General features: G+C 41.0%; 1 protein-coding gene across 4 annotated transcripts in view; it reads right to left on the minus strand.

Annotated features, from left to right (window-relative positions):
- ATG10 (autophagy related 10) overlaps window positions 1-16971 on the minus strand; it is a 61488-nt gene that overhangs the window by 18527 nt on the left and 25990 nt on the right. For all 4 annotated transcript variants that reach the window (XM_048291859.1, XM_048291861.1, XM_048291863.1 and 1 more), the window contains one exon: window positions 4954-5080. In XM_048291859.1, the coding sequence (XP_048147816.1) occupies window positions 4954-5080 (127 nt within the window). The remainder of the gene's footprint in view (window positions 1-4953; window positions 5081-16971) is intronic.

The following is a 16971-nucleotide window of genomic DNA, read 5'->3' on the forward strand; positions in this document are numbered from 1 at the left end:
GGGAAGTTCAGCCAGAAAGAGAAGGAAACAGCAAGGAAACAAGCCAAGAGAAAGGGCAGGAGAGGAAGGTGAAGGCTCCAGATTCACCCATCAATGAATTTATTTACTCACCATCCACCCACAAGGACACAGCTTGCCGTGTGTCCCAAGGCTTATCCCAAGTCCAGATGGTTTAGTTTTATTATTTAAACTGTTTTGACTACAACAAACTTTTCTGAGAAAACCCTAACTGGACAGTCAAGAAGCCTAACTCAGTCATGCCACCACAAATAAGAAATAGTTAAAAGGCAGAAGGTTGAGTGCCCTCTCACAGCAGCAAGGTGAGGCTGTCAGACCACACAGGAGCTGCAGCTCTCAGCTGGCACTTTAATTTCTGCAAAGAGCATAAATCCTTTAGGCACAGAAGATTCCATATTCATTTTCAGAGAAAATTTTCAGGGTTCCCAAGTTGCTGTATTTTCTTGATGTTTAGTGAGGGCTTTTAGGAATTTCTGAGATTCCCAATTAAAAGCTTTTAACTATTTCTAAAATTTTCAGTTAAAGGTTATTCGACACTTTGGGTGAAATGGTGCACAAATTGTTTGAGGCTTCATTCTGATGTATTTTATAAAGAAACAATCTTAACAAACCACTGCCAAAGGAGGAAAAAAACACTCTTACAAGCTTAAGACAATGTATGATCATAGAAATTATTCTATTTCAGTTATGTCCAAAGCCACAATAAAACCAGTTCTTCCAGGATATGGTCTTTAGAGCAGCTGTGTTGCTGAGAAAGAACATGGTGCTTACATGTTTTTGAGCTCAGGAAGTAAATCTGTATTCTGGAAAGCACTTCAGTCAGGCCCAGTGTGGTTGTGAATACAGAAAGTTATGCCTTCAGGGTTGGAGGAAGTTGCTGTATCTCAGAAGCTCCCTCTCCCTAACCATGATTAGCATGGTTTTTATTGGCAGGGATTTAGCTGTCACTGAGCTGAGAGTATTTTGAGCAGGTCAGACTGAAAACCCCATTCCTTCTCTCTTCTCCAGAGGAGTGAGGGTGCAGTCCTTGTTGACTCCCATTAGTCCTGCTCTTTCTTCTCAGTGTTTAGCCACCTTTTGTGCTGCTTCCTCTGCCTTTGCAGGAAAAAGGAGAAGTGTGAGATGAGCCACTATTTTCTTTACACACAGGGTGATTCCTGAATGGTGCCTGTGCTCACCTGTGGCTGTGCTGCTGATACCTCACTGTGGGTTTTCTAATGTATGGCAAGAGGGTTTTGAATGCCTGGCTTCAGATGGGGATGGTTCAAGAAAAGACCAAAGCTCCTTGACATCTTGAAGACTAAGAGAAGAGGAAAATACCCTGCTGATTAAAGAAAGCTTACTGGACCTAGCTCAGCCCATCTGGCTGATGCCAGCACTGAAGGGGAAGGATAATTGCCTATACCATCTGTCTCCAAGAGGGCTAATTGCTGACATCAGATATCAGCAGGGGTTCATGCATTTCTTCAACTACCTATTTGGTAGTCTCAGAAGCCAGAGAAAGAAAGAAGGGCTCCGTTTCCAGAAGGTATGGCAGGCACAGGGCTGATCTGGGAGAAATGAGCCTCTGCCCTGAGCTCCTGACACTGACTGTGACTTCAGCAGGTCTGAAATTAGGAATATATGCCACGTGGAAAGTATCATGAGGCAGTGAAAAATGTTTATTATGTATATACACACTGCCTAAAAATATCTTCTTGTACCCTATAATGTTCCCAAACACCTTTCCAGACAGACTCATCACACTTAATCACTGTTTTCAACTGAAGTATTTGCTCTTGCACAGGACAAGATCTTCCCTGTAAATCCATCCCCTGAAACTACAAAAAGTGTAGATGTCTCTCAAAATGTTTTAGTTCTGTTGCAATTAAAATTTCAAACCTTACCTTACACCACCTTACGTATCAAACTTCATCTCACAAACAACAAAAAAAGGTCTAAAGATGAGCTCAAGAAAGTAAGTTCTTTCATGCAACTTAGACAGCAGCAAGGACAAGCATACAATGCAACTTTTCTCTTTCTGCAGGAAGAAGTGATCTGTAATGACTGAACATAACTGCTAGCAGAGGACTGAAAACTGGATGTCTTCACTGACATAAGCTCCTGAGGATGCCAACCAAGCTGGAGATCACAGGAGAAACCTCCCAGCAACTCTACGGGGACCCTTTTTCCTAGGAGGGACTGAGAGACCAGGTAAATGGAAGCAGGACTCACATGCAGCAGGAGAAAGGCAGGATTTCATTGATTTCCTTATTCCAGAGAAGTTTGTAAAGAGTCTGCTGGAGTGCAGATTTGGACAGGCTGGCATCAGCTGCTATCATACAAAGGGAGGAAGTGAACACTGCAAAAGCCCTCAGCCGGGCTGAACAGAGGAATTACTGTTTCCCAGGTGTGGTGGGCATTGCAGACACCGCCAGGAAGGAAGCAGAGCTCTGAATTCCAGCTCCGTGCCCTGTGCTGGGGAAGGCAAGACGGGGCAGGGCTGTGGAAACACTGGGAGGATTACAGCTCACCTCCACCTCCCGCAGCCAGCTCTAATTAACACCAGGATCAGTATGGACAGGATCCCAGGGAAACCAGGAACAGCTCAGAGCAGACTTGTGAGGAACCGATCCTGTTACCGAGTCCACAAATAATGGTAGGAATTTAGACTGGGAAATTGAGGTAGGTCTCGGGGAGATTGTTCCTTGATTAGTTCAGGTGAGGAATGCAGTGAGTATTGCTGGTTGTCTGAGAAACAAAGTGAGGAGCCCATCACATGAAGACTATTGCCTCAAAGGAAAAAAACTCAGGGCATTACCTAGAGCTTTCCTCACACCAGGTTTTGGGCAAGACAAAGGATACTCTGCTCAGGTATTGCAAGTGATTGTGAGCCTGTGCCAGCTGCACACTTCCAAAAATCTCACTTTGGGACCTTCAGACAGCACAGCACAGGCAGGCCAACAGCGTGCAGGGAAGACAAGATTCTTCATTCTCAAAAGTGAGCTGCCCATAATTAAAATCAGAGAATACTAGCTGGAAACACTGTAGGTAACACACTTACTGCCAGTATTTTGTATCCTGCTCCCTTCAAGAGTCAGATACTGCTAAATTTAAAAGAGAATGTAAAATGCTGAAGAGAACCCAGGTGACCTTCAGAAGCATCTAAAAAAAGCCCTTGTTTTCCATTGTGAAAGGCTCCCAAGAAGTGTTTTAAAAGATAATTGTACTTGTAGGAACAATTACAGTTCTGTACTGCAAGGGGAGCTGTTGGCACATAATACCATGATTGTGCATTAGATCATCCACTGGCTCCTGTAATATCCACTTCCAGCTATAAGGAGTCATGTTTCAACACCTCCGATTCCCTGGTGCTGACAAGCTAAACAACTTGTTTTGTCTCTGTGAGCTCTTCTCTGGTGATTAACTGCTTATGGTGAATACTAATTATATGAAAGTACAGTACAGTAGAGATAGTGTCCTACTTCCTCTACCTGCAGCATCTCCGTCCTCTTCTGTAGAGACACTGCACTATAAATTCAGCAAAAACCAAAGAGGATGACATTTTTCAAGTCCACAAATAGGCTAACTCGTCTCTCACAGCAAAACTACCTTTATCTTCCTGTCTGCACAATAAGTTCAAAGGCAAAACACTGCACGTTTGTAAATGCCTGTAATAATGCTGGAAATAAATTTGCAGCAGGATGTGTGCAAATGAGTTCTGTTTGTGGGAAAGGCAGAGCAATGTCCCCAATTCCCCATGTCCCACTCTGAAAATTTACCCCAAATTATCCATTCCTGAAACTGCACCTCAGACTAAAATATTTCCACCAGGGAGCCTATGAGAATTTGTTCTTCAATTTTGAATCTGAAGTGCTTTTTGAAACGCTAACACTGCAAAATTAGAAACCATTAAACAATATAATGCAGAGAGTGATTAAATCTACCAAACACATTCAAAGCAGCTTAAGCTACTTTTTAATTAAACAGGAAAAGATATCACTGGCAACATTCAGACATCTTTATCTAGATAAAGTTAAGATATTATTCAAAACACAAAAGATGCTGATCATAGAAACATTTAGGTTGGAAAAGAGCTCTAAGAAGATCAAGTCCAAGCCTTAACCCAGCACAGCCATGCTCACCACTAAACCTCATCTCCAAGTTCCATAAGCTGGTCCTGCTGGCCACAGCACTGCAGGCACAAGCCAGGTGCCACTGGAGCACAGGTACACAGGCTTTGGGCAGCAAGGAACAGAGCACAGCCAGTGCTGCAGTGTGATCACTCCGTGCCTGCTGATTAAATGAGTGACACCAGCAGTGGCCTCCGTGGGAGGCTGAGGGTTCCTCCTTCCTCCCCTGACAGGATGGGGGCTCAAATCACAGTGGCCGCAGCCACGGAGCAATGGGTAACAAGATGTACGTACCAGGGAGGAGACAGGATCAGCTACTGTTTGAAGAGCCAGCTTTAATACAAAAAAAAAGTCAGTACCATATTGGTATTATTTTATTTTCCCTTAAGCAGCAAATTTAAACAGAAAACGGCATACATTTTAAAAGATACATTTAGACCCCAGCCTTGTGGCTCAAACTGGGGCTCCAAAGAAACAGAGAGAGCTCTGCTGAAGCACTGTGGTTATGTCCACTGATTGCCCAGCCCAGCTTAAACCTGCAGCACTAAGTTTTTGCAGTCATTTCAAGAAAAGAACAAGAAAAATGACCGGCAGTTTCAGTAAACCACAGGCAAGATGCCAGGAGCCAAAGATCAGCCTCCCTCAGGCTGAGATGGTATCATCTCCTCCACGGTCCTGGAGCTCTGAGTCCAGAGCATTGCAAAATTCACTGGTGAGCAGCCTCATCTCTTAGCTTCTTATTACATCTGCTCCTCAACTTAATATAAAATCTCTGTTTTCAGCATCTATTGCACCCAACACATTGAATCCACAATGGCCTTACCCAAAAAGCATGCTCTGAAATACAGCACAGGCACTTGGTAGCTGCTGGAGTACAGCACATGGTACTCATAGCGAACCACTTCTTCTGTGCTGCCAACTCCAGTGGCCTGAGAATCATCCAAAGGCTCCTGAAACGACAAATGACCACAGCCATACATCAACTTCTGTATGTGTACTGACGGAAATTGTCATAAATTCACTAAATGCACAGAACAGAAATAATGGCAACCACCCCTTCCATGGCACTACTCATGCAAACTCCCAAAGGAACTTTTCAACACTAGCAAGAAAATCAGAGAAATCCAAAACCTACAAAGACATCTTACACACTTACTTCCACAAACTGTGAACTATTTGCAAGCCTTTCCAGAACTGAGGTCTTTCTAAGCTGTACCAAGGCTCTCTAAAAGCTTCATGGCACAGCAACTGGCACAATAAGGGGATTACAGCTGTACCGCTCCTCATTACATTCAGTATAGACCATTTTAGAAGTGTCTCCTTAAATAATCTGGTTTTGCTTGCCAAAAGACAAATCAAATGTATCCACCAAAAATCCTCTGATCTTTACAGGTTTTTGCCAGTTGTTTTTGCTAATAATTTAAAATACATAATATAATTATAGTAACAAAGAATGCAATTATAAAACTGAGAGGGGTTTTTTTTCCTGTTAGTGTATATTCCAGGTGTAAAGTTTATGGCAGATTTGAAACAAATCAAAATAAATGAAAGTAACTGCATTGAGATATACCCCAGCTGCAGCACAAATTTCATAACATTTCAGATTAATATTCCAACAGTGCTAAGCACCCAGTTGTTTGGACTTTTCTAAAAGCTGTCATAACTCAAACGTCTCTGAAAATGGAACCATTAAATTAATACTGCCATTAGGATTAAACGTAAGAACAAACTTTCCAAGAAGACACTCAGGGTGTGGACTTATTCAGTGCTCAAACCCCCAAATTTACATGCATGAACTAAGCAACCATAATGCCTCACAGGTTGGGTGTGCATTTCACAACTTGGCTACTGCCAAGCAACTCTGAATATTGGCTTATGGTATCTGTCCAAGCAAAATAGAAAACGACTGAGCAGAAAAGTAGAACCAGCATCCTCTGAACACTATGTTAATATAACACACAAGAAATTTAAAACTATTTTGCATTTTTATGTCATATCCATAGTCAAATCAGCAATGGATTAATCAATATATGAAGATATATAGAAACTGATAAATTATAACAGTAATGACACCCAAGATATTTTCAGGTTTTTGTCTGATGTGACTCTCCCCAAATTTAGTGTATTAGACAACCAGATGCTGCAACTTCTGCATGGACAGAAGTTCACAAATGAAAGCCCAGACCCTGGAAAAGCTGCAGACCACGAAACTGTCTATACATATTCGGACATGAAGTGAGAAGATCCCAGACGGCTCCGGAGCAGAGGTTTCCTGGTAAATCCTAGATGGCTGCAGGAATGGTTGATTTTAGCTTACGGGAAAACAGGTGCCTAAAGCACTGAAAGGCAATGTTTAGAAACTTGTTACCTGGTTTAATCTGGTTTTAAAAACTGTATGTGAAGAGATCCTAAAGTCAACCAGCCAGAAGGACAGTGATGATTGCTATTCTTGATGTCACAGGCCAGATAAAGACAGGTATGATATGCCCAGTTCCCACATACATGAGTGACAGGCCAAGAAAGGGAGCTCTTTTCCTCCCCACACAAGTCATACCCAGTGGTTAGACGTAAAATACAGGCTAAAAAAAAAAACCTCTAGAAAACACAAGTTTCTTCTCTATATAATGCTGAACCTTCTTTAAAATTGATCAGCGCTTCAGTAAGAATAACAGAAGAAAGACCATCAGCAGCCTGTGGGAAAAGGAAAAAACCAAACCCAGCTACAGATTGGTTTTCATTTGTGTAGGGGTGGGGAAGAGAAGGACCCCGTGCTGAGAACTGAGCCTACATGGTGCTCCTCGGGCATTAATGTTTCATCAGATACCACAGCTTTGCCTCCTGCTTAGTCACCAGCTTACCCTGCCCTAAAAGATACTTCTGGAAATGTCAAGACTACCTGTTCATGTGTTAAATATCAGTGTTCTAGAAAAGACGGCTTATGCTGTGTTCTGTACATAATGGCAAAATGACTAATTTGTGGCTATTTTAGATCTGCACACAAAGGCAAATAGCTGAATCCTTCTCGGGGCTACTCTAATCCCCTTTCTTCTCAGTAAACAGCATTTTCACATTTTCTTACTTAAAAAAGATACATCATTGATTTGCAATCGTGCTCTTTACAGTCTCTGTAAGTACAGCCTACAGTATTTTTGCAGGAAAAGTACATTTTGTAGCCCACAAGTTTTGATGGTATCTCTGTAGCTGATGAGATGAACTTTGCTGATGAGATGAATAAAACGAGTACAGTCATTTCAGGTGATCTTTGAAACATCTAAAAATCCACAAATGGCTCACTAGAACCAAGGAGTCTCAGACAGGTTTATATCAGCCCACAAGACTTCATTTTCACCCTTTAACCAACTACTGATAAAGCCATAAATACAAAACACAGGTGTAACTTATTTTAAAAAAAAGCAAAACTCCCACTTTATTTTTATATATGTCATTATAGTCTACTTTAACTCTTTCTTTGAATAACTGTTAGTTTCTTTTTCTTATATATAGTGGTGCTCTCTTCTTGAGCTAATGCTGAATTTTAGTTACTGTACTAGACAACACTGAGATCAAATTTAAATTCAGATGGTTTTGTAACTCTTGAAAAACATTCACATGTATATACACACCACAAAAGACAAAAACCACACATATCAGCCTTAAAAAATGTCATATAAAACATTAACCAAACTGCAATCATTAAAAATGATACAATGAAACTTATTCCTCAAATTTTTTTTTCTGATTTTCAAATTTACTTGCATGCCCGCCATGCTTCAAGTTAAAACTGTGAATCCAGAACTGACTGGCTGCTTCCTAAACAGATTGGGAAGTTGTCATCAGGAAGCATCTGCTCCTCTATTGCTCTCAGGTAAAATCACTCCTGGGCTATCATAATGGACTATTGAGCAGATGTTTAAAAGCAATGTATGTATTAGTAAAAAGATAAGCAGCAGCTACCTAATTAATTACATTAGTTCCATCATAAATGAATTACCACTGATTTTAATTGATATCAAATTGTCCTCAACCTTTAAGTATCCCCAAAACAAATTAAGTCGATTTGTTCCTTTTAAAATGCTAAATTATTTAAATCAATAGATAAGAAACACTGCCAGGTGTCATTTTGAAGGCAAAATAACGTATTTGTAGTATTTCAATTCCTCTTGATGAGGAAGGCGAGTCTAAAACCTGTGGTAACAAGTTAATTTGACAGCAGGAGAGACTTAATAGTGGTTTTGGGTACTGTTTAGTGGCACCAGGGCAGCAGGGAGATGTGGGTTAAGGCACCTTTGGAGGGACACGATGAAGGAAAGGTGAGGCAGACAGGGTAAGCTGAGATGGTGACAGAATTAGCTAAAAAAAAATGGGTTTCTCTGCTGACACCAAACATTTCCCTCTCTCCACCTCACCTGCAGAGGGCCATTGAGCCTCTTGCTCAGCCTAAATTCCCTTTGAAATTAAGAAGCAGACCCCCTTTTGGGGGAAAAGGTAAGAGAAGTGGTGCAAATAAACATTTCTCCCGGATGTCTAGACACTGTGGCCTTTCTCCCAGTTCCCATGTTCCTCCTCTCCCTTCTTGCTGCTTTGGCCTCTGCTTACTCCTGCCTTATCCAGGCTCCTGGGAGATGTTCCTGTGGGAACACAGCAGGACTGGGAAGAGGTGACACAGGCACAGGTACTGGTAATGCTACTTTCAGTGTGAGGAGGGGAAAAAGGAGATGCAACCCAGATTAGTAAGCAAATTTGCCTTCATTGCTTGGAATGCGTTTACATCTAATTTCATTTCAGCTTCTAAAGTTGGAAATGTACGGCTCTTTCTCTTCAGAGGCGCGCAGTCACCACTGAAACACAAGAGCTCTCAGGAGCAGCTCTTTCAGCACTTTCCCCCTGGCAAACAGGGAGATTTGAACACGGAACCTGAATGGTGGGACAGTGTTCATCAGGGAGAATTAAAGCAGAGCTTGGCGAGCAGGGTGTGGCCTTGTGGTGAGATCATGTCTCCGTTCTGGCTCCCGGCTGTTCTCCCAAGCATTCAGACCGTGCCCCACGTTCTTGCTGCAGCCCCCGCGGGTACAGTCTCTGCAGGTCATTTTCCTGCAGGTTTTGGTCCTTCCTGTGCAGGATCTCGGCTCAGCCCCCAGCCTGGCACAGCCCTGAGACCTCCAGACCTGATCCTGCCTCTGCCCTCGTCACTGACCCACAGCGCGGGGGTCACAGTGGTCAGCGAGGTGACCCTGCCTGGGGAGGGGGAGACTGAATGCATTTACTGATTGTCACTTTTTTCCGTCACTACTAAATATTCACACTGTGCTCAAATTTACAGGCTCCAATCAAAAGTAGCCTATTCTACCACAGCCTGCAAAAACACAGACATCTCCCTGAAGAATTTCAGTGCAATATGAATGTTGTACAAAATCCTTTACCACCAGTTGCACCATTTTTATGTACATTGACAAACTGCTCTTTTATGTGAAGAACACATGGGGAATCCAACAACCTCCAGGTGTTTTCTGGTGCTGACATCATCAGTGACAGATGAGGCAACACAAGGATAACAGGAGTGGTCTGAAGCAGAACAAAGTTACCTTACGGATTCATTTTCTGTGTGCAGCTACAAAATCCTCCCCACTGTCTTGAACTTCTCACAGTTTAGTCATCCAAGTGAAGAACCTGGTTAAATTCCCAAAAACAAAGAAACAAAGTGGCTCAAATCATTTGGTGATGCCTGAAATACCACGTGCAAGGAGCCTTCTTCTGAAAAGCCACCATGTCACCAGTGGAAAACTTCAGAGGTGAGTCAAGGTAAACAGCTAGTGGATCCCTGAAATATGCCATTTTCCAAAGGAAATCTTCTGACTGAACTCAGCATCCTGGCTATGACACTATGAAAGCATCGAGTGATGTCCACTGCATGGAGATGTCCAGCATTTTCAGAATAACTATTTCCAAAATGTATTTGCCCCCCTCCCCATCTCCCAGCCTTCTGTTATTCAAGGCATACCAAAACACCAAAAACAAGACTTCCATCCCGAAAAGACATGGCACATAAAACTGCAGTTTTATGTGCCATGCAGTCCTCATGCATGAACAATCATTTCTAACAGCTGGAAATTAGATTTGTCTTTTGATTGCTTCAAAACCACTATCACAAGTGAAAGCAAAGCCTTTTCAAGCAAAAGAAGCAGCGGACCGTGAAAACAGAACAGTTGTGAATTTTGTCTGCACATAAAGGTGGGGAATTGTTACAAAACCACTCCTCATTCTTCCCGGGTTGTCACATACAAAATGCAGAATTCGGTGGCTTCTCTCCTCCCACAGAAGAAACATTTTCTCTTGTTCTAATGTAGAGTACAAGGCTGTCTGCACAGGGCTGGAACAGAGGCATGGTGTGTTAGGAAACCTCTTCCGACGGGAATGACAGCAAATCTGGAAAATGAGGCAAGGAAATCAAAGGAGACAGAGGGACACAGCTCATCTGCTGAGGGAGGATGGACCTACCAGACTACCCGAAATTCCCGAAAGGAATGTCCCCCTGGAGCTATGGACACAGACCTTGCTGAGGATCACAGCAGCCCCACCTGGAAGCTGTAGGGATTCAAACACTTCCACCACCCCCTACCAATGTTCTTTGCCAATGTTATTCCTCAGACTGAGGAATTTACAGTGGTTTTCTTTCCACTGAAGTGGGATAAGGAGCAATCAGAGATGGTGGTACCTGTACCCGCACTTTTTTGGCACCCGCCTTTCAGTAAGAATCACTGAATCCTGGGATCACTGAGGTTAGAAAATCCCTCCCAGACATTGAGCCCAACCTGTGACACCACCCCCACCTTGTCCTCAGCCCGGAGCACTGAGTGCCACCTCCAGCCCTTCCTTGGACACCTCCAGGGATGGGCACTCCAAACCTCCCTGGGCAGCCCCTGCCAAGGCCTGAGCACCCTTTCCATAGGGAAATTCCTGCTGCTGTCCACCCTGAGCCTGCCCTGGCCCAGCCTGAGGCCGTTCCCTCTCCTCCTGTCCCTGTTCCCTGGCAGCAGAGCCTGACCCCCCCGGCTGCCCCCTCCTGTCAGGGACTTGTGCAGAGCCACAAGGTCCCCCCGAGCCTCTTTTTGAAGGATTTTCCCATCATTTTTGTCATTATCTTCCATTTGCACAAATTGGAGTAAGCCACTACTTTGAGGTTAAGTACTATTCCACAAGATTATTGCTTCTTTTGAACTGAAGCGCTTCCAGGACTGGGCTCTGTGCTTTACAACAGGCAAAAAAAGGGAAAAAAAATTGCTACACTAGAAGACAACAGTAGCAGTTCAACTGGATTTTAGGTCAGCTTTATTTTTTTAGAACAAGGATTATTATTTCTGCTTTGTGAATCGCAGCAGCAACCCAGTTTTGGCCACGCTTAATTCAACAGGGAGACTGACAGCAAATGCCTACAAACCTTTACTTTTTAGAAGACAAACTCAAATCCTCATTAATTTCTCAGATGGGAAACTGTATGAAAACGATGCCAAGACTGACAGACAGTGTTTAACAGTAATTCTGGTGAAAAAGCTACAGACAGAAATGCTCAAATTATCACAAAATCTGGTGCTGTAAAAACAAGAAATTTGAAATTACATGTTGCAATTAGAAGTGGCTGCACTGGTGCCCACCCAGGACACTCTGAGGGAACAGCTATGACACTGGGAAAGTGACTTACTGCAAGAAATAGAACAGTTGGATGCTGCCCACTTGAAAAAGGAAATAGCATCTGATTAAGTTAATATCTGACAAAATGATACATCTTGAAAGTTACCTGAGATGCTAACCTAAGCTTGGCTATAGACTATATTAGATAAGCACAACCATTAGAAACAATCATCATAAACAATGTGGCTTAATTACAACTGGTTTATTTGGATGTGAGAGATCCTATCCTATTAACTGTATGTTAAGGCTAAAGCACACGTGTTATTCTCTTACTACAAAAGCAGGAAGAGGAGACTAAATTGCAAATTTAAAATAGCCTGCATTCAAAAATTTTAGCTATCACTACAAATAATTATGAAATTACTCAAAATAGTTGTGAAGTTACTCCTAAAATCTCCAAAAGAAAACCTGAATTTGTTTTTACACTTAGACAAAAAAATGGTAGCACATTAAGATCCAGTGATTGTTTGCATTTGGAAATACCTAAGTGTAATAAATGAATTTTTAAATGGAACAGGGGCAGACCCTACCAAGTCAAGTATGTTCAGCTTTTGTCCACTTTGAAAAGCTGTTTGTTGTATTCATATATGATATAATACAAGTGCACTTACCTTCTACTCTGTAAACACTGCTACAAAGGAAATGTAAAGTTCTGAACTCAGACTGGGGCAGGTCAAAAGCCCTTAAGTTCACTTTCAAACAAAATACTCTGTAAGAATATTCTAAGAATTAACATACACAAAGTTATCAAATGTCACTGATCACAAACACACCAAATGTATATTGGAGAGATTCACAGTGGCTGGAGAGAAGTACTGAATTACTTCCTTTATTAGTCTGATCTCAAATGAAAACTGCCACAGAGCATTACATGTTATTTTTAATTTCCAGAAATGTGGTACATAATAAGTCTTGATGCAAACTTAACCACTTGGAATTTGCTTTACAATTCCTTAAAGCCAAGTAGAAAATTTGGATGAATTATTGACAATGTTTTTGTCCGGAATGACTCTTCTAACAGTCTCCATTTAAACTGTATTTTATTTGACAAGAAAGCCGAGTACAGAATCAAGAATACCCAAATATTTCCGCTGCTGTATGTGGTGGAAAACATGCAGTCAATAACACCCACAAGCACAATGACCAGACAACACCACTGTGGCAGAAGGGTTAAAATCACCAAGAAATGGTACAGATGTACATAACTGCACTTGGCCGAGCTCATGTAATCTCACAAAAATATTACACATCTGCAAAATCAGCATAATGGCTGAACTGTTAAATAAATGAATTTATCTCATTTCGAGGAATTATTCTTGTAGTTGAATTGCTCAGAAGTAGGTGGAGGGACCTGAAGAAACTGTTCTGTATACAACTGTTCAATAACCATATCAAATTTTCCCTTCATACTTTATAAATAACCTACATAAAATACTTCAAGCAATTAGCAAATTGTTCCAAAAAATGTTCAAACTCATTATCCCACAGGATGGGAAACAAGAAGCAAGGAAAGAGCCACTAATTGTACACATGTGCAGAGAAAGAGCCAGAACATAGCTCTGACTGTTGGGACATTTTATCTGCTCTCATTTCCCTCAAAAGCTGCTCTGTAATTTATTCCTTCAATTTGATTAAGGTATCTCAGGGGTTATTCCATATATTCGTCCCTATTTGCAACTAACTGAAATCATAGCTAAGACAATGAAGTACAATGAAGTACAGAGTTGGTTAAATTGCTCTTGCTTCTCAAAACTGAGATATTCCAAGTGTCCTGAAGGCATTTAATTCCAAAACAGGAAGCCAGAGAGGAGAGCACTCAATAATTCTAATCATGTGCAGATCTCTTGGAAAGTATTTTCCTAAACATTTGCTGAAAGAACCTTTTACTGTACTGCATGCTGCTGCTGGTACCCCAAACAGGGTCCCACAGCAAGATATTTACTACTTAAATTGTCCCTGGTTATGTAAAGGAACCAATCAGGAGATGACCAAGACCATGCTTCCCTAAATTAAACTTCAGCCATGTGCAAAACCAAAGAAGTTGGGGAAGAAAAAGCAACTAAAAATATGTTAATATATTTTTAACATCCCATATGATGACTTATTCATAAGGCAGAGGCTACAAACGGTAGAGCTGCACCAAAATCAAAGACAATTCAACTTATTTTTTTCTTAACTTCAGTTTATAGGTTTCTGCAACTCAACTGCAAACCCTGAAGGAATAATTTTAGAATAAAGGCCTGGTGTCCATATGATATTTCAAACAGTACTGCCAAGGTCCCTATTCCATAATGTTTCAGGTAAAAGAAGAGTTTCTGACTTCGGTGAGTCTGGAAACAACACGTGAGCAGATCAGGAATTTATGGCTGCAGAAATCAGCTCCGAAGTACCAGGGTCTTTCATAAGCTGAGTTCTAGAGGACTCTACCCAATTTACAGGAAAAAAGGCTAATGTTGCCTTTTTGTATCAATTTTCAAGTTTTCACAAGCATCTACACACCTGCGCACAGCACGAGTGCAAGTATGTGGAATTCTTTTTCACAGCAGACTTCTTTCCCAGAAGATTTTGATTTTTTGCTTTGGATTTTGTAGAATCATGGAATCATTTAGGCTGCCAAAGACCTCTGAGACCATCGAGTCCAACTGTTAACCAGGATGTCTCGTTGATAGGCATTCACACAGAACTGAGCTCTCTCAATAAAAAGACACCATGGTCACTCATATTCACAGGATAGTTAAGTGTTTTAAACCAGGAAAAGTGTTGTGAGAGATTTGCCTGTTATCCAAACAGAGAATAAAAGCATAGATGAAGAAATAGCAAAATATAAATAATTTTTTTTTTAAACCCAAAACCGCAGTAAATTATGTTTCCAGTATTTTTGGATGCAATATTGGTATTACTTCTTCACCTAAATTTCCTGAATTAACAAACAAAAATATTTTTATGTGGATTAACAAAGTTTTAAGATGATTACAGGATAGCTGCTTACATAAAATAAATCTGACTCAAAGATTACAATTCTATACAAGTACAAATCAAGGAAGATAGGTGCACACATCATACTAAGCTTATTTGACTTTTGGGTCTTGCTCAATCTCTCAAAAACAACCAACTGCAAGACACAAAGTCATGTGGGAATCTCATGTGCCGTCAGACTAGCAGAGATTACTGAAATTTTAATGTCTTGAATGGAAAATCAAGAGTGTGCTCTGCTTTCTAGGATCAGACAGGAATTTTACAAGTTCAAGAAGCGGCAGTCAGGATCTTGTAACAGATCTTTGTCTGGTGGACAGGGAAATGTGTTCTGGCCTGCAATGTCCAGGTGACCACAGAACAAGCATGTCATGGGTCCTCCTGAACTCGGCATCTGTTGAGGAACTGCCCATGATTAGCTTTCTAAATCTATGTTTACATTTTTTTAAAGTATTTGAGAAATAAGGGAGATAGTAAGTTAAAGCAGAGAAATTTAAATGGGGAAGGACTGGGATTTGGAAGAGGCTTGAATTTTATTTAAATCAAAGATACAAAAACTTCCTAGAATTTACACCCTGAACAACTGAAAACAAAATATAGGATAAAACTGCAGATCTAACTGAGTGAATAATCACTTCACAAAGGATACAAAGAGTATGAAAAGAAAACCCTTACAGAGAACAAAAAAGAGGTACAGCAAGCAAAAAAACCCTATTTCTTGAAGCCTAAGTTTAAAGGAAGAAGGTAAGAGCTGCCAAAATTCAAGTTGTACTTACAAATGGCAAAAGGGATTAGAACCATTTTTGAAGGAAAGAATAATTAATCATACAGAGCTATGTAGAAACTGGATTAAAACTTAACATTGGTTTGTCAGAGAGAGAGCAAGCCAAACGAACCTGATATCTTCCCCTGATAAGATAACTGAATTAGTGGCCAAGGAAATGCAGGAGACTCAATCTGGCTGGATGCAGTAAAATATTTGATACCAGGCCAAATGGGAAGCAGTTCTTTAAAGCAGAGAAGATGGGGATTATGCTCAAAATGTAATACATAAGAAAGTGAAAAGGGGAGAGTATGTGAATAGCTAAAATATGTGAATAGCTAAAAAGATGTGAATAGCTAAAAAGAGAATTATTGACCAGGAGACAGTCAACTAACAAAGCACCTCTAAAGCTGGGCTGTAAAGTAATCTTAGTTACAATATTCCTCAACAACCTGAGCACAAAAGCAGGGGATTGTTGACAAATTTTGCTGATGATACAAAGCTGGGCAGCACAGTCAATAGAGCAGGAGATGGAAACCGTGGCAGGAAATGGGGTTTATAACACAGCATTGCCACGCTGAGATTGCCCACGAGCTGATCTCAGCTCTGCTCTCCCCCTGTCACACGGGTATTGACAGGACCAACAAATCACAAGACAAATGCCCCTCATTCCCCGCTGCCACCAGGGATCCCACACGCACTCCAAGCCCTCACTGCCTCAGCCGTGATTTACACCGAGAACAGAGAACGAGAAACGCTGAGGTTCAACCAAATACTGCCATTTCCACTCCACGAGAAAATCCAGTGTTTTAACATTTGTCTTTTTCTTTAATCAATACGGAAGTTAAATATGAACCCTTTTCACAGGACAAAAAACCTTCTGGTCCGAGACGGTAAATACTAAAATAGAAAATGTCAGAATTTCCAAATTAAAGTGTGCCATATAAATCTGAACTGGCTCACTCGGAATCAGCTGGACATTCAGTTTGATAATCGTGGTAGTCTGCATTAGGGCATTAGTGGGAAAACATTTTAAAAATACAGCTCTGCTGGGCAATGAAGCAGATTATTAAACCTGCTTAAAAAAAAACTTTCAGAAAAGTTTAAAACCTTGTTGTATCTTCAGTAGAACTAATCTGACCCTAGACAAACTACTTCATTTGTCTAATTAGAAAACCAAATTCCTGAAAAGATCTGAGTTTGTAGAAAATGGATTTTCTACTCAGAAATTCTCTTGACACCTTCACCTGTACTGCAGTACCCACACAGCACTGTGCAAAAGTGTTCATTAAAACTGCAATCATAACTCTGAAAAAAAAAAATACAGCCACTTCATACTCAAAGAAAATCCATTTATTTCATATCACTACATTAAAATATGTAAAATTAAGCTAGACAGAAATTTAACCCCATTTTTCT

This window comes from Corvus hawaiiensis, chromosome Z (genome assembly GCF_020740725.1).
Source record: "Corvus hawaiiensis isolate bCorHaw1 chromosome Z, bCorHaw1.pri.cur, whole genome shotgun sequence".
Lineage (NCBI taxonomy): Eukaryota > Metazoa > Chordata > Aves > Passeriformes > Corvidae > Corvus > Corvus hawaiiensis.